Source organism: Capra hircus, chromosome 11, assembly GCF_001704415.2.
Source record: "Capra hircus breed San Clemente chromosome 11, ASM170441v1, whole genome shotgun sequence".
NCBI classification, from domain to species: domain Eukaryota; kingdom Metazoa; phylum Chordata; class Mammalia; order Artiodactyla; family Bovidae; genus Capra; species Capra hircus.
In genome coordinates this window covers 37,351,697-37,377,582 of record NC_030818.1, presented here as the reverse complement: position 1 = coordinate 37,377,582, position 25,886 = coordinate 37,351,697, and the positions used below count along the sequence as shown (strand labels likewise).

Genomic DNA, 25,886 nt, shown 5'->3' with positions numbered 1-25,886 from the left:
GTGTAATTGCTTTACAGTATAGTGCTTGTTTCTGCTGTGCATCAGCTGTATGTATAGTATATTCCCTCCCTCTAGAACCTCCCTGCCACCCAGCCCTGTCCCACCCCTCTAGGTCATCAGAGCATGGAGCTGAGCTCCTCATGTTACACAGTAGCTTCCCATCAGTTATCTCTTAGCATGGTCGTGTTTCTATGGCAGTGCCGCTCTCAGTTCGTCCCACCCTCTCCTTCCCATCTGTGTCCGCAAGTCTGTTCCCTGACTGCAGCTCTATTCCTGCCCTGCAAATTGGTTCATCAGTACCATTTTTCTAGATACCACATATATGTTTTTCTCTTTCTGACATACTTCACTGTGTGTGTCAGACTCTGGGTTCATCCATGTCACCAGATGACCAATAAAAATTCAGTTCTGAGAATGTTGTAGTTAAGGTACCTATGTGACATCCAAGAATGAGAGAGATTATACACAGGAAGCTCTTGAGAGGGACCTTAACTGTATGCGTGTATTTACTGTGGACTCGAGGCAGTCGTTAAAGCCACAGATGAAGGGTTACAGGTGGAAGAATTGATCAACATTAACAAATTCTGGAGAGGCTTAGTTAAGATAAGGATCGAGGATTTGTCAGAAGGAAGGGAGTTGTAATGGTCATCTCTGTTCTCAGAGGGCTAATGATTTTCTGCATCCTTGTTTGTGATCTAGGTGTTTTTTTCTTTTAATTTCTGTATCTTCATACTGAATATACTTTTAAATGTGAAAACATTAATCAGTGCTAAATAAAAATTAAATTTGCTCAGATAATTTATTATCTCCAATTTGTTCTCCTTGTTTTCTTAAAATGATATTTATAGGCAGGATTCAATTTTAATTGGGGGGAAAAAAGACTGATTTTAATCAGCAAAGGAGATGAGCAAAATGTGATGCAGACTTTGATGCCTTGTTGGTATTTTTAGATAAAATTAATTAGGAGAAAAATGAATGCTAGTCTTCTTTTCCCTTGATAAAAAGGTATTTTATCAAAATGTATTTTTTGCTTTGTTTTTTATACTTATTGGCATATAGTTGATAAACACTACTGTATCAGTTTCAGGTTGTGCAGTGAAGTGAATCTGTTCTATATATCATACATCCACTCTCTTTTAGGTTCTTTTCCCATATAGGCCATTATAGCATATTGAGTAGAGTTCCCTGTGCTATATATTAGGTCCTTATTAGTTACCTATTTTATATGTAGTAGTGTGTAAATGTTAATCTCAATCTTCCAATTTATCCTTCCCCTTTCCTAACCGCCCCCCCCATATAACCACAAGTTTATTTTCTATATCTGTGACTATTTCATTTTTTGTAAATAAGTTTATTTGTACACTTTTTTTTAGATTCAACATAAAAGCGATATCATATGATATTTGTGTTTCTCTGTCTGACTTCACTCAGTATGACAAAGAGTACAGCATGGAAAAGGGAGAAAAAGAGTCACTTATATAGTGGAGAAGCCTGAACTACTCCCTCGGCCAGGTGCCAGGGTTAACATCCACAGTGATAAGCTATGCTGATATTCTGGACCCAAACTGAGAGACATCCTACAAAATAATCTGGCTAGTACTTCTCAAAACTGTCAAGGTCATCAGAAACAATGGCGTCTGAGAAACTAAGGAGACATGATGATTAAATGTAATGTGATAGCCTGGATGGAATACTAGGACAGAAAGAGGAGATTATGTGAAAACTAAGAGAACCCAAATAAAACATGGACTTTAGTTAATGAAAATATATCACTATTGACTCATTATATGTGACAAGTTTACCATAGTAATATAATAAGAAACTGAGTACAGGGTATATGCTAACTCTCTGTAATATTCTTGTGATTTTTCTGTTAATCCAAAACTATTGTAAAATAAAAAAGTTTATTAAATGTTCTTTTTAAAAAGGCCTAGAAATTACCTGGCATATATAGGCATTCAACAAGTGGTAGCTTTTTTATTTTTTAAATGATTTTTGCCATTTTGAAAAATAAAGGAAACATTTTTTTGTTTTAATTTGAATTTTTTTGATTACTTATGTATCTGGACCATTTTTTAAAGCTTCTTTTTGCTTTTTATATTCATGCCCTTTATCTGGTTCAGTCAAGCTGTATTCTTTTTACTTTTTTGGCCATACCGCATGACCTGTGGGATCTTAGTTCCCTGACGAGGGATTAAACACGGCCCACTGTGGTGAAAGCACTGAGTCCTAACCACTGGACAACCAGGGAATTCCCTCAAAGTGTATACTTAATAATAAAATGTAAATACTGGTTTCTCTCAGTTCATAATTATGAACGTTCATAATGTAACTTTTTGCTTCACTGTACCTCATTATTTAGAGGCTGAGCATTTCATATATGTTCTTTAGTTTCTTTAAAGAAGATTCATAACGAAAGATTTATGCTTTTGGTACCTTGATGGTTTTTATTTTTTCTTAAGATATATTATGATTATCATTGGCATTTTAATTTTTCACTTTCCACTTATTTTAAATATAAATATCTAAGTTAAAATATTTTAATAATTGCTTAAATTTATACTACTAAATTTAGACCCATATAGTGAAACTTCTGAATAGTTAACTGATAGCACTACCAGATGACAATTGAAATGTTTTTCTCAGATGACGAATGGAAATCTCAGTTTGGCATAGAGTGACAGTTCAGGGATATAAATGTATAATGATTGGAAGATCATTAACAATACTAAGGGCACAAAGAGGCTCTCTCTGCCTTGGGATATTAGGAATGGCTTCACAAAGAGATGCTACTTTAAAAGTTAGAGTTAGCAAATGTGAGTAAACATATAGACTTATTCATTTATATAAATATGATAAAAGTTTTCTAGATCCTGTTTTGATATTTAGGGGGCAATGTGTGGGTATTATGGTCAATATGTAGAAACTTATTCAGTTGAAGCTGCAGACAGATGAATTTGCAAACTGGCCACGACGGACTTGGTGAAAAGAAACATCAGGTTTATTCAGAACTAAAATGAAAAACCAATCTGTGTTAAAAGAGGGTTTATTACACATGAGATGCTAAATTTCCTTTGACTGGAATTAAGCTGAATTTTTAGAAAACCTATGGTACCACTTGAGTTTTTAAGATAATTGCTTTTTTAAAAACAACTTTCATTTGGGAGTAATTTCAAACTTAAAAACAATTGCAAAAATAAAGGTACAAAGAATGTCTTACACTTTTCATCTAAATTTACCTACTAACATTTCCCCATTTGCTTTATTATGATCTCTTTCTGTAAATAACTAGACAGTTCAGTTCAGTCGATCAGTCCTGTCCGACTCTTTGCGACCCCATGAATCACAGCACGCCAGGTCTCCCTGTCCATCACCATCTCCCGGAGTTCACTGAGACTCACGTCCATTGAGTCCATGATGCCATCCAGCCATCTCATCCTTGGTCATCCCCTTCTCCTCCTGCCCCCAATCCCTCCCAGCATCAGAGTCTTTTCCAATGAGTCAACTCTTCGCATGAGGTGGCCAAAGTACTGGAGTTTCAGCTTTAGATCATTCCTTCCAAAGAAATCCCAGGGCTGATCTCCTTCAGAATGGACTGGTTGGATCTCCTTGCAGTCCAAGGGACTCTCAAGAGTCTTCTCCAACACCACAGTTCAAAAGAATCAATTCTTCGATGCTCAGCCTTCTTCATAGTCCAACTCTCACATCCATACATGACCACAGGAAAAACCATAGCTTTGACTAGACGGACCTTAGTCGGCAAAGTAATGTCTCTGCTTTTGAATATACTATCTAGGTTGGTCATAACTTTTCTTCCAAGAAGTAAGCGTCTTTTAATTTCATGGCTGCAGTCACCATCTTCAGTGATTTTGGAGCCCCAAAAAATAAAGTCTGACACTGTTTCCACTGTTTCCCCATCTATTTGCCATGAAGTGATGGGACCAGATGCCATGATCTTCGTTTTCTGAATGTTCGGCTTTAAGCCAACTTTTTCCCTCTCCTCTTTCACTTTCCTCAAGAGGCTTTTTAGTTCCTCTTCACTTTCTGCCATAAGGGTGGTGTCATCTGCATATCTGAGGTGATTGATATTTCTCCTGGCAATCTTGATTCCAGCTTGTGTTTCTTCCAGTCCAGCGTTTCTCATGATGTACTCTGCATATAAGTTAAAAGCAGGGTGACAATATACAGCCTTGATGTACTCCTTTTCCTATTTGAAACCAGTCTGTTGTTCCATGTCCAGTTCTAACTGTTGCTTCCTGACCTGCATACAGATTTCTCAAGAGGCAGGTCAGGTGGTCTGGTATTCCCATCTCTTTCAGAATTTTCCACAGTTTATTGTGAGCCACACAGTCAAAGGCTTTGGCATAGTCAATAAAGCAGAAATAGATGTTTTTCTGGAACTCTCTTGCTTTTTCCATGATCCAGCGGATGTTGGCAATTTGATCTCTGGTTCCTCTGCCTTTTCTAAAACCAGCTTAAACATCAGGGAGTTCACGGTTCACGTATTGCTGAAGTCTGGCTTAGAGAATTTTAAGCATTACTTTACTAGCATGTGAGATGAGTGCAATTGTGTAGTAGTTTGAGCATTCTTTTGCATTGCCTTTCTTTGAAATTGGATTGAAAACTGACCTTTTCCAGTCCTGTGGCCACTGCTGAGTTTTCCAAATTTGCAGACATATTGAGTGCAGCACTTTCACAGCATCATCTTTCAGGATTTGAAACAGCTCAACTGGAATTCCATCGCCTCCACTAGCTTTGTTTGTAGTGATGCTTTCTAAGGCCCACTTGACTTCACATTCCAAGATGTCTGGCTCTAGATTAGTGATCACATCAATTAGTTCCTCTTCACTTTCTGCCATAAGGGTGGTGTCATCTGCATATCTGCGGTTATTGATATTTCTCTAGTGATAACTAGACAATGGATACATAAATACACCCTTTTTTCCAGAGCCCATGAGATAAGTTTTGTACATTCTGTGTTACCCCTAAATACTTCAAAAACGGATATTCTGTTACGTAACCTCAGTACAGCTATTAACTTTGTAACTTTACATTGATAACAGTGCTTTTTTCTAATCTACCATTCACATTCCAGTTGTTAGTTGACCTAGTGTCCTCTACTGTAGGGTCCAGTCTAGAGCCAATTTTTATATTGTTATGTTGCCTTTGGTTCCTTTAATCTGCAGCATATCCAGTTTTTCTCTTAATGACTAACATTTTTGAAGAACACAAGCCCTTTCCCTTCTCTCGTTTTTGTAGAAAATTCCTTGTTTTTTTTTGTTTATTGTTTTTTGTTTTTTTTGCATTTGTGTAATGTTTGTTAGTGATTAGATTGAGGTTATGATTCATGGCCAAAATGAAGATGGTATAGTGCCCCTCTCATGATGTCAATCTGGAGGTACCTACTATCCATCAGTCCTTCATTGATGAGGTTAATCTAGGTCATTTGGTCAAGTGGTTCCTGATTTCCTTATATGATTATTGTCCTTTGTGACAGCTGATGGGTGACACTGCAAATATCCTGCCCTTTATTAAAATTCTTTCCCTAGATTTAGTGTCTATTGATGAATCTTGGTTGATTTATTCTTCACCACTAAATTTACAAAAGATGATTTTCCAGTTCTAAAACTTCCTCCACATTTGTCAATCAATACCAGTTTTCTACTCGTAGCAAGAAATATGTTTTTCCGTTAGTTGACTAATTAATTATCAGTATGGATCCATGAATTTCTCTTTTCCCCTAATGGTTTACAAATCATTACCATACTTAAATTATTTTGGTTATAAATTGACCCAGATTTGAAGGGCTCCCCTTCGAGTTGGCTCAGTGACATGCAGCTATCCTTTTAAGTGAAGAGGGAAACACTTCCTACTTTCTACCATAATGAAATGTTCTAGGCTCATCTTTTGCCCGCTTTGTCCCAGACACAAAGTCAGCAGTTTCTCCAAGGGTCCCTGATTCCTTTCAGTGATCAAGAGCTGGATGCAAAATACGAAGAGTTGTACTTTGCTCCTATGGGATCTGTGCATTTTAGCCCTTTCAATGGACAGAGGGAGGAAATACTTTTATACACACATACGAATAAACATAAGTACATCCATGTATTTACGAAGTCATGAGTTTATGTATACTTCCAGATCCAAAACATTCCTAGAGTACTGTTTCTTGCTTCCCTCATTTCACATTTGTATTTTCCCTCAGATGGTAGAGAATCTGCTTGTAATGTAGGAAACACGGGTTCGATCCCTGGGTCGGGAAGATCCCCTGGAGAAGGGGAATGGCTTTCCCACTGCAGTATTCTTGCCTGGAGAATTCCTTGGGCAAAGAAGCTTGGCAAGCTACAGTCCATGGGGTTGCAGAGAGCCAGACACGACTGAGTGACTTAACACTTTTCTATAGTGAGAACATGACTCCTCACACTTATTAATTTGTTTAATCCTTGAATGCATCTAAAATAGTCTTAGAATGTTTTATAATATCATTATAATAAAATAATGAAGAGGATTATTTTTCAAATCCACCTGACAACCTGCCTCAGCCCTGCGCAGTTACTTGGGTTGGTTTTATTTTCCCTTTTCCTTCCATTTCCCCCCACTCCAGTGTGGTTATACTACTCATTTGAAATAAAGTTAGATTTGTTTCAGTTCGCTTTCACTTTTAGGTGTTCTTCCTATTTGGGATGTTTTTAAACTAAGTATTTTGCACGGCCAAGGAAAGCCTAATTATTTGCATTTTACCTGGAAAGGAGGGACTGCCATTTATGGGAAATCTTTTAAGCACCAAGAACTTTCACGCAAATCATCTCATTTAGTCTTCATCATAATCTGAAAGAGGGAATCACTTAATGGATGAAAAAACCTAAGTCCAGGAATGTTAAGAAGCTTCTCCAAGGTTGCATAGCAAATTAGGTATAGTAAACACAATACCTTTTGAGCTTCTACGGTGTTTCAGATATTGGGCTAACTTTGCAAAATAATTTTTTATTGAAATATAGTTGATTTACAATGTTGTGTTAGCTTCAGGTGTACAACAAAGTGAATCAGTTATGCATATACCCAATCTTTAATAGATTCTTTTCTCATATAGGTCTTTACAGAGTATTGAGTAGAGCTCATTGTGCTATACTATAGGTCCTTATTATATATTTTATATGTAGTAGTATGTATAGTCTCAATTTAGTCTCAATTTATCCCTTCCCCCTGGTAACCATAAGTTTGTTTTCTACATGGCTAACTCTATTTTTGTTTTGTAAATAAGTTCATTTGTACCTTTTTTTTTTTTAATAAGATTCTGCATATAATCAACATGGGGCTTCCCATGTGGCGCTAGTGGTAAAGAACCTGCCTGCCAGTGCAGGAGATGTAAGAGACGTGGGTTTGATCCCTGGGTTGGGAAGATCCCCTGAAGGGAGGGCATGGTAACCCACGCCAGTATTTTCGCCTGGAGAATCCCATGGACAGAGGAGCCTGGCGGGCTATAGTCCATAGGATCTCACAGAGTTGAACACGACTGAAAGTGACTTAGCACGCAAGCACATAAGCAGTATGTGATATTTGTCTTTCTCTGGCTTACTTCAGTCAGCATGATCATCTCGATAGATCCATGCATGTTGCTGCAACTGGCATTATTTTGTTCTTTTTTGTGGCTGAGTAATATTCCATTGTATATATGTACCATATCATCTTTATCCACTCTGTTGACAGTTATCTAGGTTGCTTCCGTGTCTGACTGCTGTAAATGGTGCTGCCGTGAACATTGTGCTGCATATGTCCTTTTGAATTATGGTTTTCTCAGGGTATATGCCCAGTAGTGGGATTGCTGGGTCATGTGGTAGCTCTATTTTTAGTTTTTTAAGGATCCACCATACTGTTCTCCATAATGGTTGTACCAATTTACATTCCCACTAACACTTTAGGAGGGTTCCCTTTTCTCGACACTCTCTCCAGCATTTATTGTTTGTAGATTTTTTGTTTTTGATGATGGCCATTCTTACTGATGTGAGGTGATACTGTAGTTTTGACTTGTATCTTTCTAATAATTAGCGATGGTAAACATCTTTTCATGTGTTTGTTGACCATCTTTACGTCTTTGGAGAAATGTCTGTTTAATTCTCCCCATTTTTGGATTGGGATATTTGGTTTTTGATATTGAGCTGCATGAGCTGTTTGTATATTTTGGAGATTAATCCCTTGTCAGGACTTGTACTAATTTTTGCCCTTCTAGTAGTTAGAAAACCCATTGCTCTGTTGATTACCAACAATTAATATTTATTAATTAAAAAAAAATTTTTGGTAGTTAATGACTTACACATTATACAAAGTTCAAAAAGTATAATTACAGTAAAGTCTTCTCCCTTTCTTAACCAGCTGTCTAGTGTACCTTCCTAGAGTCATTTACTAGGACTTGCTTCGTAAGTATCCTTCCAGACATTGTGTACTTGGCTTTTTTTTTTTAAACCTTTAGTAGTTTGACAGGTTAAAGTAACTATCTTGCTGTTTTGATCTTTGATTATTAATGAAAGTGAACGTGTTCCACATATTTATCGATTATTTGTATTTCTTGTTTGAAGTGCCTGTTCATCCCCTTTGCCCATTTAAAATTTAGAATCACCTTTCTGATTTTGAGAGTTCTTTGTATACAGAACAAAGATGCAAATTTTTGTCATTTTATAATTTTCCCTTAGTTTTCTAAATTTTGTTTTACTTTTTAGTGGATATTTTCAGTTTTCACATGGGAATATTTATAACCTTTAATTTATTTACTAATTTATAGCTTCATTTTCGATTTTTAATTTGGGCTTCCCTGGTGGCTCAGACGGTAAAGTGTCTGCCTGCAGTGCGGGAGACCCGGGTTCGATCCCTGGGTTGGGAAGATCCCCTGGAGAAGGAAATGGCAGCCCATTCCAGTACTATTGCCTGGAAGATTCCATGGACTGAGGAACCTGGTAGGCTACAGTCCATGGGATTGCAGAGAGTCAGACACGACTGTGCGACTTCACTTTCTTTCTTTATGTTTAATTCAGATCTGTTCAAAATTGATTTTGAATTCTGGTCAAAGATCGTTTTATTCCACATGTTTTTTGGTGTTGGAGTTATTTTCATTTTCCCATGGTACTTTGATCTAGTTCCTGACTGCCAATCAATCCTGGGAAAGAGCTGGAAAATTGAGTAGTTTTTGCCAGATTGCATGTCTTGGGTTGGACAGTCAACTGTACTGTGGGTGTTGGTGCCATCTAGTGTTGGAGACAGAAAAGGGTATCTGTGGAATGCTCTGTAATCCACCATATTCAGTTGGGCAAAGGAGTTTAGTGAGTTGTGCATATTTGCTTCACACTAAGAAATGACTTTGAAAATGACTTTATATATAAGAGGATTTTGAATTCAGGCACAACATATTGAATCAAACAAATGCTTGAATCATGCTATGATAAACATTATGAAGTGACCTTGAAGATTCCCCCAAACATGTATTCAGCGAAAACTTAAAAGTTTTCAAAGATTTGTTCAAAACCTAATGACTATTTAATTCCAAATTTTAAAATGCTTTGGATCTTTTGTATTTATTTTGGATTATAATATAAGAAATCAACGTTTATTTAGTTCTCATTGAATAGTATCACTTTCAATTTCTTTATGGTTTGTAGCATTCATTTTTAGCAGCTTATATGAAATTGTTTATAGATCTTAGAATGTTCATTATTTTTTGGTTATTTTTAGCTTGTTCATTTTCTAGAATACAGTCTTTGTTCATGTCTTAGGTTAAATTCAGTAATTAATGCTGAAGTGCTATAATTTAGTCCATAGAGGGCATTATATTACAGCATATGGTGTTAAGCATTATACTTTAATCCCTTTCAGTAATGGGACATATGTTTAGTTTCATACTTTGGTATAGCTCAGAATAATTAAATTTTGAAGTAAGTTTAAAACTACTCTGTAACTATAACTTTTTTATTACAAATTCCTGTTGTCCATTGCTGGAAAGTAGAAATAATTTTTTTAGTTATTAAGAATTGTATACTAGCAACTGCCAATTTAGAGAGTAGCACTTCAACCCAAATGATCCCTTCTTTCTCACCTTATTTGTCCTCATCTCTAAACATGGCAAAGCAAACAAAGCAAAACAAAAACTTGAGTTTTTCTGGGGTTCAGAATTAGAGGAAGGAAAGAAATGGAAAAGGAGGACTATCTTGCAAGAGGTGGCCTGGGAGGTCTTACAGCTTACGTATTGCTACCTACTCCAAAATACAGACCTCTGCTGTCTGAAATCCTAGACTGAACCGAGTCAAGGAGCAGAAGATGTGAATAATATGGATGGTAAATACCTTTTGTCTTAAGAATTCTTTTTTCCCTCTCCTATTAGTGTAGTAATCTCTGACTTGGAAACTGTTTGGGTGATGTTTTTGAGTGCATTATTCTAAAGTTAAAGTAGTTAGTGGCCTTCAGTCTTGAGGAATTCATTATTAGAAAATACTGCTTTGGAAATGTTACTTAGTTAGTGCATATTTTGGCATTTCTAACTACTGCAGGAAGAGGCCAGAGATTTTCAGCTGTGATATGACTTGGTGACAGTCATATCAAATATCACATTATCCAAGGGTCCAGTGAGGAGAATTTAAAGTTAAATATTAACTTTTTATCTGAGAATACTAGACTCTCTTTAAAAATTGCTTCGCTTTATTTGTGTTTGGAGTTAGAGAGGCAGAGAGGGAAAGAACTGAGTTCTTTATTCAGGCCACTTCTGATATGATCACTGGTTTTTTGAAGCCCCAGTTTTACAGCAAGTTCTAATATGTATACATATATATATATAATATATATATATAAAACATATATATATGTTATACTATTTCATTGTAGCTAATCTTCTGAAGTATGTAGTTTCCTGCATAGGCTCCATTCTTTATACTTCAGCATATAAAGCATTAAAAAATATATGTTGCCTTTCCTGCTAAAGTCAAATGATAGCATTAGTCAAACCAGTTGTGAAATGTTAGTAAAGATAAAATATTCTGTACTGAAATGAATGTCAGTTTTATAATTTTATAATAAAAATTTTGGAAATTCCTTAGATTTGTTTTTGTATTTATCAGTAAAATTTTATTTTGGTCTTATGTCACTTTCCCAAAGTGAATGATATAATTAGCATGTGAATATTTCTCCTCAAGCAAAGAGTCTATTAATAGTACCTGCAGTGGTGTCTAATAGATATTTATTGAAAGATTGAGTTGGAGCAGGTGGTGATTACGAATAAGTGCATATTTGCAAGTCTCTGGATTTCTGTAATTGCAAAAGAAGAAAAAAATGGCCTTGCATTAGAAATAGATTGCTGAAATAGAATAAAAACTTTTTTCTATTTAATTTATATTCAAGAAACAGTAATAATTTAACTTTTAAGATTCTCTTGTCATACCCTCATATCAGCAAAATGCTGATAATTTAGGAGAAAGTAAAAAGAGAATGCATTTGCAAGACTTGAAATTTAAGCTGTTACCCTTCTTTGGATCAGTCCATTTTTATCTTATCAGGTAATCATTAATTTTAAAGTTTTAAATGCGGCTGGAAAGCAGCAGCATAATTCCCTTGTCAAGAAAAAAAAAACAAAAACCGAACGTGGTCTTCAAGTATGTTACAGATATATTCAGCGATTAACTCTGCCAGAGCAACCCTCTTTTCTTTCCTTTCTTTTGGTGGCTTGCCTCCCACCCCACCCCACCCTACAAAAGTAGCTCCATTGGGTGTGAGCAACAAGCAAAAGACTAGAACAATAAGCAGACAGGAGAAGGCGGCAGTGCCTGGGCATTGGTAGCCTAGTTACAGATTGCACTGCGTCAGACTGTTCCACACCCAGAAGGCGTCAGGTGACTTCAGTCCTGCTGCAGTTGTGCAGCAGAGGAGACTGCAGGCTTCGGTTGAGGAAACGGGTATTTCATGTCTCAGGGGGTAGATTTTTGCAGTTGCAGCTTTTCTGCTGGTATGCATAATTGATAATTGCATCTGTAGGGCAGATCGTGACAAGAGATGGACGGTCAGAAGAAAAATTGGAAGGACAAGGGTATATCTGCTTTTAATCTTTTGTTCATTTTTTATGTGACCAGTAATGTATTTCTATGAATAACCTTTGCAGTTTAGATCTATTTTGGATTGAAAATGAAGTTGATAAGGGTTTAGGAGTAAAGGATTAAATCAGCTATTTCAGATGTTTTTGCATTTGGCTGTGTATGAGAAAATGTCACGCTGTTCTGTTTCACTGGCAGTCTATTTCGTCTTTGCAGTCCTGTCGTTGATTAGGTTCTGTTCTTAAATCTTTCATGTTTTAAACAATGTCCTTTTAACAGAATTTCATTTGGTCACTTGGGTGTGATAAATCTACATAGGCATGTTTGTATTCCGTAAAGACATATTTTCTGTGACTCAGTATTTTTTTTTTTAAAGCTGACTTGGTGTAGTTGAAATTCTATCCAAAGATTTGTAGGTAGCAAGATTCTGTGTTTGCACTAAGCCTGTTTTCTTCTTTGGAAATATTATTGAACCTTTAAAGTTATTACCAGTTACCTTTTAATTAGATTATAATTTTGTATGTCTTAAAACGTTTAAAATATATAGTAGTTTTAACTGTGTGTCTATATTTAAATCAGTAACCTTTGTCCTTGTAATAACCAATCAGTGATCTTGATCCCCTTTCCTCCCCCTTGAAAGCCCAGATCCTTTCAAGTCTCAGTGGATCTGGGTTGTGTAAGAATTTAAGCTCATGAGTGTAATGAATATTTTAAAAATATTTTATTATGTAGATGGTTAAATGTGCCATTTTAAGGAAAAAGGAAGGTATATCAGACTGTATATCTGACCTTATAATAAATTATTTTAAAAATTGTTAGAGCTGTTTTTAAGTAGTCTGATTAGACATTCCATACAAGCAATTTTTTGGCCACATTTAAGTTTTATAATTAAAATATTTCTATAGCAAAATTGTTAGCAGGATTGGTGGTAAATGTTTCTAAAAGCAGTATGTGGAGCTAATTACAATATCTTTAAAAATTTGGTCAGTAAAGTATTGTGGGAAAAAGGTGAGCTTAAGATTGAGGTCATATTGAGACATTTGAAAGAGTTTATAGTTAACACTTAAAGAACAAAAAACAATATAGCTGGATTTTTTTTACCTTTATGGTTTCCTTACATATGAATTTAATGAAGAGAAGGATTTTTATTCATCCTTCTGACCATTAGCATTAGAAAGTGAAAGTAAATTGCTTTATTAGGTTTTGTTAAGTAAAAACATCACTAAGGGTAACAATACAATAAATATAGACTTTAAAAATAAGTGAAAAGTCACATCACAGCCTACTCAGCAACCATTAAGTCTCTATATTAATAATTTGAATGTTAGACCATTTAACAACGTCTTAAGTTCTTTATTTGCTGAACTAATTTAGGAATACTTTGATATTGGAGACATTAAGATCGAGTATAATCCATATTATACCAGAGATTTATTTTGATTATTTTCAGGCACTATATATAAAATCAAATTTATTCTGAAATATCTCTGGAGAGCCTCATTTTGTATGTAAGTGGAATGGCCGGATACTTTTTTTAGTGCCTGCCTTTGGCTTTTTTACGTGGGAAGACTAACTTTATCTATTGTTCGTATTCATTTGTTAAGTTATATTTTAGTGTTTATCAGCAGATAATTTTAGTGTTGCAGATTAGAGGTTATGACTTAAGTGGAAATCAGTGAGAAGCTGAAACTACCATGCAGTGAGTTTTTCTTCATTTTATGAAAAGTGTGACAATAGAGGAAAGAATCTAATCTAAGCTCTCTAGGTATACTAAACAAAAAACAGTCTTAAGCCCATACATATATTTTTCTCCTCCCTTACCACCCCTGTTCATCCAGTTGTCACATCTAATGATGGTAATATAGAAGGGTATAAAGAAATGAGATATTCTTATTTCTCCTCCCTTACCACCCCTGTTCATCCAGTTGTCACATCTAATGATGGTAATATAGAAGGGTATAAAGAAATGAGATATCTGATTTCAGATATTCTGTTTAAAATTTGGTTTTGTTTTTGTTTTTGCTGATTATTGTTGAAGACATTCTATCTTTCAGGCTAAGCCCCACATTAATAATTTATATTCTTTTATATATTTTTTGTATTGGGTTTTCTGTTGTTCTTAGTGGAATACTTATAACAAATGAAATCTATGAAGTACTTGACCATTGAGGTTGATTTGAAAAGCACTGATTAAGACAGTCAAAAGATTTTAAAGAGCCCAAAATAGAAGGAATAGGTAGGTTTGGAGATTTGGGTGGGGTGGGAGAATGATTTAACCACTAAACAAGGTATAATAGAGCTTTCTGGGTAGAAAAGAATGTTTATAGAATAGTAGCTGCAAGATAAGATTGGTATGATTAAAGAATGTAGAAGATTTGTAAGATCTAGGTCAGGTTTCCTCAAAGTTCCTTGAAGAGAAGAATTACCTTCTTTTTTGTATGGATTCCTGTGATCCTATTCAGGTCTACCAAATCAGAACTTACAGGGGAAGTGTGTGGCCTTGACACTAGGGTTATAACACCATTTATGTTATAATCAGACACATTTAGGAAACCCCAATCTATGTTTTCAGGTTTCTCTTTCTGTGGTTTTTCTTTGTGTGTGATTTTGGCCAGAGTAAGAAACTGAACCTTATTTTTGTCTTCATTTTCCTCTTTTGCATGATTTCTGGTGTACCAGTGTTGATGTTCTCTGGTTTTATGAAAAGATACTCTGGGTCAGATTGCAGAAGACACTGCAATCTTTGGATTTTATCATAAAAGGAGGGAAGAGCCTTTGGAAGTTTTAAAGACTGTTTTGGGGTGCTATATAAGATAAATTGGAGAAGAACTTAGAGGCAGAAGGGGATAACTGTATTTGTGCCTACGTTTAAAGCAAATAGTGCCTCGATTTGGCCTGAAATAAGAATGAAAAGGGGGTGGCAGGTTTGAGAAATTTAGAGAGGAGTACTTGACATTTGACATAGATTTGTGGGACTAGGGTGAAGGAGGGACTCGGAGGACAACATGAAATTTCAGAGTGAAACTTTGGCAGTGCTCATGCTTTAGTGTCAGTGGAAATAGAGCTAAAGTAGGTAGAAATGATGCCAAGTTCCATTTTGGAAATTTACTGAAGCTTAGTGAAATGACAGGCTTAATGATGAATGACTAATTGAGAATTGAATGCAAAGTGAGACAGATGAATACTGTGAGGATATTAGCATGAAAAGAACAGAAGGTTAAGTAAGGAAATCCTAAAACCTACTGAAATAGTGGGGATGTACGGACCAGGAAGACGAGGAAGTTAGAGTCCAAGCAGGATGGTGCTGGTTCCCTGATCTTAAGGAGAGAGAGATTTTTCAAGAGAAAATAGAATGGGTGGTTAAAACACTACAGAGAAGTCATTTAATGTGAAGATGGAGGAATAACTGTGGACCCTATTGAATTTTAGAAATGTGCAACACTACGCATTATTACCAGTGCTTTTGGGATTTGGCAGTTAACATGCTGTAAGTGAACCTCGAGAGAAGTTTGTGTAGAATGGGGACAGAAGTTTTCTAGCATTTAAACCTAGTTTGATTGTAAGGCAAGACAGATTGACCTAGGACCATTTCTGGAGTTTAGGGCTTTCTCTACTGTTGCTAAGTCACTTTCAGTTTCTTTCAAAGCATAAGGTTACTGAGTATGTGGATACAGGCGTATGCTTATACTGACATTCAGGTAGAGAGAAGAAGAAATCTTGCTGCTTGAAACATGCCTTACTAAACCCCTTACTTAAACCCACCCCCCAAAAAAATCCTGAGAAGGGAACTTGGATGTTAATCAATTGAGAGACCTATTGATTAGAGGAAGCCTCCCTGCTTTTCAGTTCTAAACTTAGCTGAAACCCAATGTTGAGTCATTCATTAGCGATTTCTTCTAGTTTTTTTTACTGCTTTAGTATTGTTATACTGTGTGTGTGTATGTGTATGTTGTAGAAAACTTAGAAGCTCTGTGGAAGAAGGAAGCTATCACTTCACAAAACATTCTACATTGTTTTAATGGATGTAGTCTTCTAAGTATGCCCTGTTAATCCCATATAGTTAAATACTCAAGTTATTCCTGAAGTTTTTGCAAGTATGAGCAGTGCTAGAACAAACATCAGTTCAGTTTAGTTCAGTCGCTCAGTCGTGTCAGACTGTTTGCTACCCCATGGACTGCAGCACGCCAGGCTTCCCTGTCCATCACCAACTCCGGAGCTTACTCAAGCTCATGTTCGTTGAGTCGGTGATGCCATCCAGCCATCTCATCCTCTGTGGGCGTCTTCTCCTCCAGCCTTCAATCTTTCCCAGCATCATGGTCTTTTCAAATGAGTCAGTTCTTCACATCAGGTGGCCAAAGTATTGGAGGTAAATTATTGTTCTTATTTATAATTATTTCCAAATTGCTGGATTATAGTATTTAGACTTTTGATTCATGTTGCAAAACTACCCTCCAGAAAGATGCAAATGATTTTGAGCAATGTATAGAAGTACCTGTCCTGAAACCCTGGCCAAAATTAAATACTCCATATGCTTTCTTGATGGTTTTAACTCTTTTCTAAGATAGCTATTTTTGTCTGTTGTAAGTAAATTACTTGATGAGAACCAGTTTAAGTTGAAAAAGAGTAAATTTGCACTTTTTTCCTCCTTTATATGGTTTAAAATCTTAAGTGGATAAGTAGTGGGAACAATGGAAGTATCTGCTCTGTTTTTTATGTTTACCCAAATCTGGGTTTTCCTCATTCCTCACCAGAACTTCTAACTGGCTTTTCTACTAACTCCTATGTATCAAGCCAAACACTTCCTAAAGTATGGCTGTGATTATAGCGCTTAAGAGATTTTCTTTTACTTTTCAAATCGAGTTCATACTTCTGTCCTGGACTTTTAAAAGGCATCCGCAGTCTAGTCCTCGCCTCCGTAACCCCATCTCCCATTATTCTGCCTCCAGCCACACTGAAGGACTCACTCCCTCAACATGCCTGTTCTTTGCATTTGCTTCTCTTTTTCTCTGTCTAAAATCCAGTCCAAGTTTTAGGCCCAGTCCTTCCTGAGGTATTCACCTCTCAAGTGAAGATGATCCAGGTTCCTCAGAACTCCAATCTCTTGGGTTTCATTCTGTGCCTTCGGTTACAGTTTTACATCTATAGTGGTAAAGAACCCGCCTGCCAACGCAGGTTAGACGTTAAGAGACGCCAGTTCGATCCCTGGGTTGGGAATATCCCCTGGAGAAGGGAATGGCAATCCACTCTGGTATCCTCGCCTGGAGAATCCCATGGGCAGAGGAGCCTGGCAGGCTATAGTCCTTAGGGTCTCAACAGAGTCGGACATAAATGAAGCAGCTTAGCACAGCACACGTGCACACACACACACACACACACACGTATATGTATAAAATATTGGCTTTTTTTTTTTCTAGTCTGTAAATTCCTTGAAAGCAGAAGAAATAGCGGTGGCCTCATCATTGGGTCTTCTCACTGACTGTGCATAGCTTTGCAATAGAGTGAGAGGATGAGAACTTTGATACTCGTCCAGGTTTACTTCTGTCCTTGAACCGTATACATCCATTCTGTGCGCGCTCAGTCATTCAGCTGTGTCCAACTCTTGGTAACCTCATAGACTGTAGCCCATCAGTTTCCTCTGTCCATGGGATTCTCCAGGCAAGAATACTGGAATGGGTTGCCATGCTGTTTTCCAGGGGATCTTCCTGACCCAGGGATCAAACCCGCATCTCCTGCATTGGCAGGATTCTTTACCACTGCCACCTGGGACACCCATACATTCATTCTTGGGAATTTTTAAAAATGTATTTTCAAATGGGAAAAATAAAAGAGATTCTCCTTACCTTACCCCTTCTTAAAGGAGCAGTTAAGTAACTTAAGCAACTTTTGTGAATCCAGGATTTTTATATTTTACCCATAGATAAGACATCTTATTAGTCATTTATCCTATTCTAAATAGTCATGTTTTACAGGTAAGGAAAACAGGAAAACTAAAGAGATTGAATTATTTGTTTAGCACTACATAGCTAGTGGCATAGGGTCATCATCAAGGATAATGCTTATTTATGTTACTGGATGTGTGTTTCTGTGTATATAGTGTATAAATATATCAATATGTCTACTTTAGTCTGCTTCATTGTCCTCAAATTTTTAATCCAATCACATTTTAAGCATTATGTAAGGTATTGATAGGCACTAAAATACCGTTGCATATGTGCTGCCAGTGATTCCTGGGTTTGATTCCTGGGTTGAGAATATCCTCTGGAGGAGGGCTCCACTCCAGTATTCTTGTCTGGAGAATCCCACGGACAGAAGAACCTGGCGGGCTCTAGGGTCACAAAGAGTTGGACACGACTGAAGCAACTAACACACACGCATGCACACACACTGTATGTACTATTAGCCATTTATTCATTGAGCACTTATATTGAGTATGCAATAGATATGTAAGGTTATAGAGGTTTACCTACTAGTGAAGTTCATTCTCTTTTTAAACTAGTAATTTGCTCTGACTTTTCCACCTATTTCAGTTTATTAAGATTTCTGGAGTAATGGAACAGTATGTTTCCCACTTATTTTTTATTAGTAGAAAATAGGACTTCTGCAGCAATTTCCTGTTTCTAAGGTTTGGTGCCTATTTCTTGTCATGTGTGGATGCCAGCACATTGCAAGTGAGAAGTTAGAACTATTTTCTGGTGTATTTTTTGGTTCTCTTCTAATACAGCTAGAAATGGAATGTGGGATTAAAGAAAGTGTTGAAAACAACAGGAACTAATGAATTAAGTAAATTGGTTGGCTAGTTAGGGAACCTCACAGTTCTCTTAACTCGTAGAAGTTTGGATTTTCCTTAGAAGTCAGCAACAATAATAGTAGTTTTACTTTCCTGCACTGTATTGAAACATTTTCTCCTTGAGGATACTTAATATAGGGGAAACAACCACTTAAAGTAAGCTCAAATTTCATGGCAAATAACAGAGGGCAAAAAATTTATTTAAGACTTTATTTTGAAACATAAAACCAACAGTTATGAAATTTAAAATTTAGGTTGTAATCACAGCTGTGCATAAGTTCTTAGAATAAACAGAAATGAATCAAGTTTGGGGGCTTTCTGATGTGTAGTTTTTACTATGAAATTGGTTAACACAAAATGACATGTTTTATAGCTGAATTTTCACAGTGGATCATACATAATGTCCTTTTACAAAAAAGGCTCAAGGGTTTTCATGACTCTCCTGTTGCTTACTCTTAATCTTTTGAGGTCACATATTCTATTTTGAAGTGCCTATTGGACTATCAGTCTCTTTTGGAGTAATTCTCCAACATTGCTTAAGACATTGATCTTAAAAAATGCTACATTATTAGGAAGATGTGCAGTTTTGTGGTCGATTTATGTTGTCTCATCTATCTAAATCTATTGCCATTATAGTTTTTTATTATTTTCAAAGAGAGGGACAATTTAGATAGGTTCTAGGAATCACAATTTGCAATTTAGACAGAACATGATTCAGTCCTATTAATGAATCTGTATTACTGAAATTGCATCTCCTCAGTTATTTAAACTGGGGTTGAAACACTATATGGAATCCTCAAGAAGGATAAAGAGCTAATGAGTACTGATCAGTTCAGTTCAGTCACTCAGTTGTGTCCAACTCTTTGTGACCCCATGAATCGCAGTGCACCAGGCCTCCCTGTCCATCACCAACTCCTGGAGTCTACCCAAACCCATGTCCATTGAGTCGGTAATGCCATCCAACCATCTCATCCTCTTCTTTCTGGAGTTATTTCTCCACTGATCTCCAGTAGCATATTGGGTACCTACCGACCTGGGGAGTTCATATTTCAGTGTCCTATCTTTTTGCCTTTTCATACTGTTCATGGGGTTCTCAAGGCAAGAATACTGAAGTGGTTTGCCATTCCCTTCTCCAGTGGACCACATTTTGTCAAGCCTCTCCACCGTGACCCATCTGTCTTGGGTGGCCCCACACGGCATGGCTTAGTTTCACTGAGTTAGACAAGGCTGTGGTCCATGTGATCAGATTGGCTAGTTGTCTGTGATTGTGGTTTGAGTCTGTCTGATCCCTCTCTCAGTGCCTACTGTCTTACTTGGGTTTCTCTTACCTTGGACGTGGGATATCTCTTCACGGCTGCTCCAGCAAAGCACAGCCACAGCTCCCTACATTGGGCGTGGGGTAGCTCCCCTCGACTGCCACCTCTGACCTTGGATGTGGAGTTAGATAAAGTCCTTTAAATACAAAATGTGGTATGATGGAAGGAGTGAGACATTCATAGTCAGACCTGAATTTCAGTTGGTAACCCTGCACAATTTAATAATATTAATACTCCGTAGCCTCGCTTTCTTTATGTATGAAATGCAGGTAATAAGCACTCTATAGAGGTGTTGTGATCAGTGATAATGTATACAAAACAGTCGCACAGTTCCTTGCTCAGAATAGGGGATTGCTAAATTACTATGGGAAGGGCAAATATAGAATTTATACTAATTTTATGTAAAATGTTTCTTCCTGAGATATGTGGTGGTCAAAATGGACAACATACTGTAAAGTTGTCAGGAGTAAGACAGGGAAGATTTAGTTATGAGAGACACAAGGACCTGTCTGAAATTAATGTCTTTTAGAAACTCAAGCTACAGGATGAGGAGAGATGGCCAAGAGGGAGGCTGGTTTGCCAGGTATTTAGTTGAGATACTTTGTAGCAATACTAGGTACCCTTCAACATGAAACTTCCTAACTGAAACCAAGTTAGCAGTGCTTTCTTTCAGAGAAAGTTGAACTCACCTTTTAAAAAAATCAGAGCTTAGTTGAGCATTAAAGCATAGTGTTTAATATTTGATTGAGTTACTTGACTTTATCTCTTCAGACATTACTTTTATTTAGTATTTAGTTCATCAAGCATTTTCACGTGTGAAATCCCATTTCATTTTCAACTTAACTTGTTAGGTGGCTATCATTTTTCCAGTTTTATACATGGGAAACTAGGTTAAGTGATCTAACCAGGGTCATACTGATGGTAAATAGATGGAAGAAATAGGACTCAAGCTTCTCTTACTGTCTTTGCAGAAAGGTTAAACTCCCACTCTGCACAGATCTTTTTGTGTACCTTCACCTGTCGTTTATTAGCCAGGCGAATGCTTACTGTGTGTGCGTGTTAGTCACTCAGTCGTGTCTGACTCTTTGCCACCCCAGGGACTGTAGCCCACCAGGCTCCTCTGTCCATAGGATTCTCCAGGCAAGAGTACTGCTTATTATATGGAGATAAAAACTTGCTATGCGGTAATAAATGATTAACTCTGAATTCTACTCATTTTTCCTGGCAATTGGGAAAATTTTATTTAAGGCATGTGATTTATAATAAATAACATAGTATGTATTAGTATGAAGATTATGATTGTGAAAAATAAACTAAAAATTTAATATCACTCTAATCAGTTCAGTCGTTCAGTCGTGTCCGACTCTTTGCAACCCCATGAATTGCATCACGCCAGGCCTCTCTGTCCATCACCAACTCCCAGAGTTCACTCAGACTCACGTCCATTGAGTCGGTAATGCCATCCAGCCATCTCATCCTCGGTCGTCCCCTTCTCCTCCTGGCCCCAGTCCCTCCCAGCATCAGGGTCTTTTCCAGTGAGTAAACTCTTCACGTGAGGTGGCCAAAGTACTGGAGTTTCAGCTTTAGCATCATTCCTTCCAAAGAACACCCAGGGCTGATCGTCTTTAGAATGGACTGGTTAGATCTCCTTGTAGTCCAAGGGACTCTCAAGAGTCTTCTCCAACACCACAGTTCAAAAGCATCAATTCTTCGGCACTCAGCTTTCTTCACAGTCCAACTCTCACATCCATCCATGACTACTGGAAAAACCATAGCCTTGACTAGACGGACCTTAGTCGGCAAAGTAATGTCTCTGCTTTTCAATATGCTATCCAGGTTGGTCATAACTTTTCTTCCAAGGAGTAAGCGTCTTTTAATTTCATGGCTGCAGTCACCATCTGCAGTGATTTTGGAGCCCCCAAAAATAAAGTCTGACACTGTTTCCACTGTTTCCCCATCTATTTCCCATGAAGTGATGGGACCAGATGCCATGATCTTCGTTTTCTGAATGTTGAGCTTTAAGCCAACTTTTTCATTCTCCTCTTTCACTTTCATCAAGAGGCTTTTTAGTTCCTCTTCACTTTCTGCCATAAGGGTGGTGTCATCTGCATATCTGAAGTGATTGATATTTCTCCCAGCAATCTTGATTCCAGCTTGTGCTTCTTCCAGCCCAGCGTTTCTCATGATGTACTCTACATAGAAGTTAAATAAGCAGGGTGACAGTATACAGCCTTGACGTACTCCTTTTCCTATTTGGAACCAGTCTGTTGTTCCATGTCCAGTTCTAACTGTTGCTTCCTGACCTGCATATAGGTTTCTCAAGAGGCAGGTTAGGTGGTCTGGTATTCCCGTCTCTTTCAGAATTTTCCATAGTTTATTGTGATCCACACAGTCAAAGGCTTTGGCATAGTCAATAAAGCAGAAATAGATGTTTTTCTGGAACTCTCTTGCTTTTTCAGTGATCCAGCGGATGTTGGCAATTTGATCTCTGGTCCGCTGCCTTTTCTAAAACCAGCTTGAACATCTGGAAATTCACGGTTCACGTATTGCTGAAGCCTGGCTTGGAGATCATTCTAATAGTTAAACATTTATTTGTTTATATTTATTAATTTCCTTTTTAACTGCCTTTCTTCCTTTCTCATTCTTCACATTACTTTATTAAAGAGTACTTAGTATTTGCTTTTGCTTAGAAAGTAGGCGCTTTACCACTAGCTGTGGCTTGTTCTCTCAGCGTTTTTAGACCACCTAGTTCAGTGTTTTTTCCTAGCCAGATAAAAGATTTAAGAATTGAAACCTGACTTCAGGCTATTCAAGGAAGAGCTTCAGTAAGAATTTGATTAGGGGCAAAATGTAATTGGATGACTCCTGCATGTAAGGCTGGCACTATTTTTAGCTATGACAGTCGACAATTTATGATTACCACATGCACGCAAACTCTTCCTACTCTTCCTTGGGCCAGAAGTTATTTCTTTTGCATAAAAGACTGTAGTGTATGGGGAATTATTTTAAATTAAAATTTTGATTTGATAATGATGCTGTACTGCTCTGTGCACTGCACAAAGCACAATCAAAGATTTTTCACAGTTTTATTTTGAAAACAAAAGTGGGGAAGCACTGCAGGGAATAAATCACTCTTTTCTAAATGACAAATTTTGTTTAAATTGATCAAAATTATTAATATTTGGTAATCCATAAGCATTACAAAAGGAAGAGGCACTGTTAGATTAATTTCAGATTTTTAAAAGAAATTTCATGAACATTTTCTTTAAGAATAAAGTTTACGTTGCCTTGCATAATTAACACTCCATTCTGCAATACAGAAGGGACTTCAGGAAGCATGAAAGGGTAAACTTTTCCTTGTACAAGCCCTCTGTCTTAATTTTGGTTTCGCAAGAATAAAGAGGCCATTAAACTCTTCCTTCATAAACAGCAGTACTGAAGTGATTACAGATGAATCAAAAATTAACATTTTAGAGACCTTGTAGTTCTTATTTAAAGATGTCCTTTAATTTGAAAATATTAAACTCTTTAATTATTCTTAGGAATAGAAACTTGTAAATCTGGCCATTATTCAGACAGTGCAGCAAATATTAATGAAGCAGGTAATATAAAGATTAAAGGCATTTAGCAGTCTTTCAGGTTCTGGTAAGGAGAGAAAAGCCTGTAAGATAGTATTTACTGTTTTATAAGTTATCTGAAAGCATCACTGTTTTTTATTTAAAAGTGTAGATATCTGATAGTTTAAATAAACAAATGTTAAATCCAAAGCATAGAAACATTTTTTGAATAATTAGAATTACTGCATGCTTTAAACTGGCATAAGTATGCTTTTATTCTAATCAGTCAGTAATATTTACTGAAGGGTTTTTTTGTTTGTCTTTAATTTTTTAATTAAATATACAACTCATTGATTTTTAGTATATTTCCAGAATTGTGGAGCCATCACCATTATTTAATTTCAGAACATTTTCATCCCCACCCTCAAAAAAATCTTAAACCCATCATCAGTTATTCCCAGTCTCTACTCCCAGTTCTTGGCAACCACAAATCTACTTTCTGCTTCTATAGAATTGCCTGTTCAAGACACTTGATGTAAACAGAACCGTGTAACTTTTTGTGTTTGGCTTCTTTAGCTTAGCGAAATATTTTCAAGACTCATCCATGTTGTAGCATGTTATCAGTTCTTCATTCCTTTTTATGGCTGAATAATATTCTGTCATATGAATATTTTGTTTATCCATTCATCAGTTGATGGATATTTGGATTGTTTCCTCTTTGGGTTACTATGAGTAATGCTGCTGTGAATGTTTGTATACATAGATTTTTCTAGTCTTTTGGATGGAAATTTCTAGGAGTGGAATTGCTGGGTCATATGGTAACTCTCTGTTCAACTTGTTGAGGAATTGCCAGTTTTTCACCATGGCTGAATTTTATATTCCCATCAGCAACGTAAGAGGATTCCAGTCTTTTACTTTTTGCCAACATTTGTCATCTGCCTTTTTTATTTTAGCCAGCCTAGTGTGTCTGAAGTGATATCTGGTTGTGGTTTTGGTTTGCATTTCTCTAATGATTAATGACATCTTTACATTCCTTACTGGCCATATTCTTTGCAGAAATTTATATTCAAATCCTTTGCCAATTTTCAGCTGATTCGTCTTGCTATTGTTGAGTTGTTAAGAGTTTCTTAAATATATTCTGAATTCAAGTCTTGTATCAGATGTTTAATTTATAAATACTTTCTTCCATTCTGTGGTTGAATATTCACTTTGATAATGTCCTCTAAAGCACAGAAGTTTTTAATTTACTGAGGTCAATTTATTACTTTTTTAAAACTGTTTCTGCTATAAGGAAACATTAATCCAAAATCATGAAAATTTATGCTTATTTTTTTCTTCTAAGTCTTGTACTGTAAACTCTTCAGGTCTTTAATCCATTTTGAGTTGTATATGGCGTAATGTATGGGTCCAGTCGGTCTCTTTGAAGTTAATGTCCAGTTGTCCTAGTGCCACTTGTTGAAAAAACTGTTCTTTCCCCCATTGAATGTCTTTGCATCCTTGTCAAAATCACTTGACCATAATGTAAGGGTTTATTTCTGGACTTTTAATTTTATTCCATAATCTGTCTATCTGTCCATCCTTACACAGCTACCAAACTGATTACTGTAGCTTTGTTGGAAGCTTTGAAAAAGGAAAGCTCCAACTCTGTTGTTTTTCAAGATTATTCTGGCTATTCTGGATCTCTTGCATTTCCATTGGAATTCTATAATTGGCTTGTCAGTTTTTTCTAAAAGGCAGCTAGGATTTTGATAGAGATTGCTCTATAGATCAATTTGAGGCTTTTAATCTGTAAACATGTATTTGTCTTTAATTTCTTTCAACACTTGTAATTTCAGTTTCTAAGTCTTTTGCTCTGTTTAAACTTTTTGATGCTTATTGTAAATGGAATTCTTTTCTTAATCCATTTTCAGATCATTCATTGCTAGTATAGAAATACAATTGATTTTTTATATATTGATCAATATATATATATGTGTGTGTGTGTGTATATATATATCCTACAACCTTTCTGGACTTGTTTATTAGTTTGTTGCCTTTTTGGTGGATTCCTTGGGATTTTCCACCTATAACATTGTGTTATTTGCAAATAGAGATTGTTGAATTTCTTTCTTTACTGTCTGGATACCTTTTCTTTCTTTTTCTTGACTGCCCTACCTCCATATCTCCA

At 36.5% G+C, this 25,886-nt stretch overlaps 1 protein-coding gene across 4 annotated transcripts in view; it reads left to right on the top strand.

The window, feature by feature from the left end:
* RTN4 (reticulon 4) overlaps nt 1–25,886 on the top strand; it is a 74,342-nt gene that overhangs the window by 26,324 nt on the left and 22,132 nt on the right. The window contains exon 1 of one of the 4 annotated variants that reach the window (XM_018055254.1): nt 11,783–12,055. The exons of the other annotated variants lie outside the window; for them this stretch is intronic. Within the exon in view, the coding sequence (XP_017910743.1) occupies nt 12,022–12,055 (34 nt within the window). The 5' untranslated portion in view covers nt 11,783–12,021. Of the gene's footprint in view, nt 1–11,782; nt 12,056–25,886 lie in introns of those variants that run through there. 4 annotated transcript variants of the gene reach the window in all.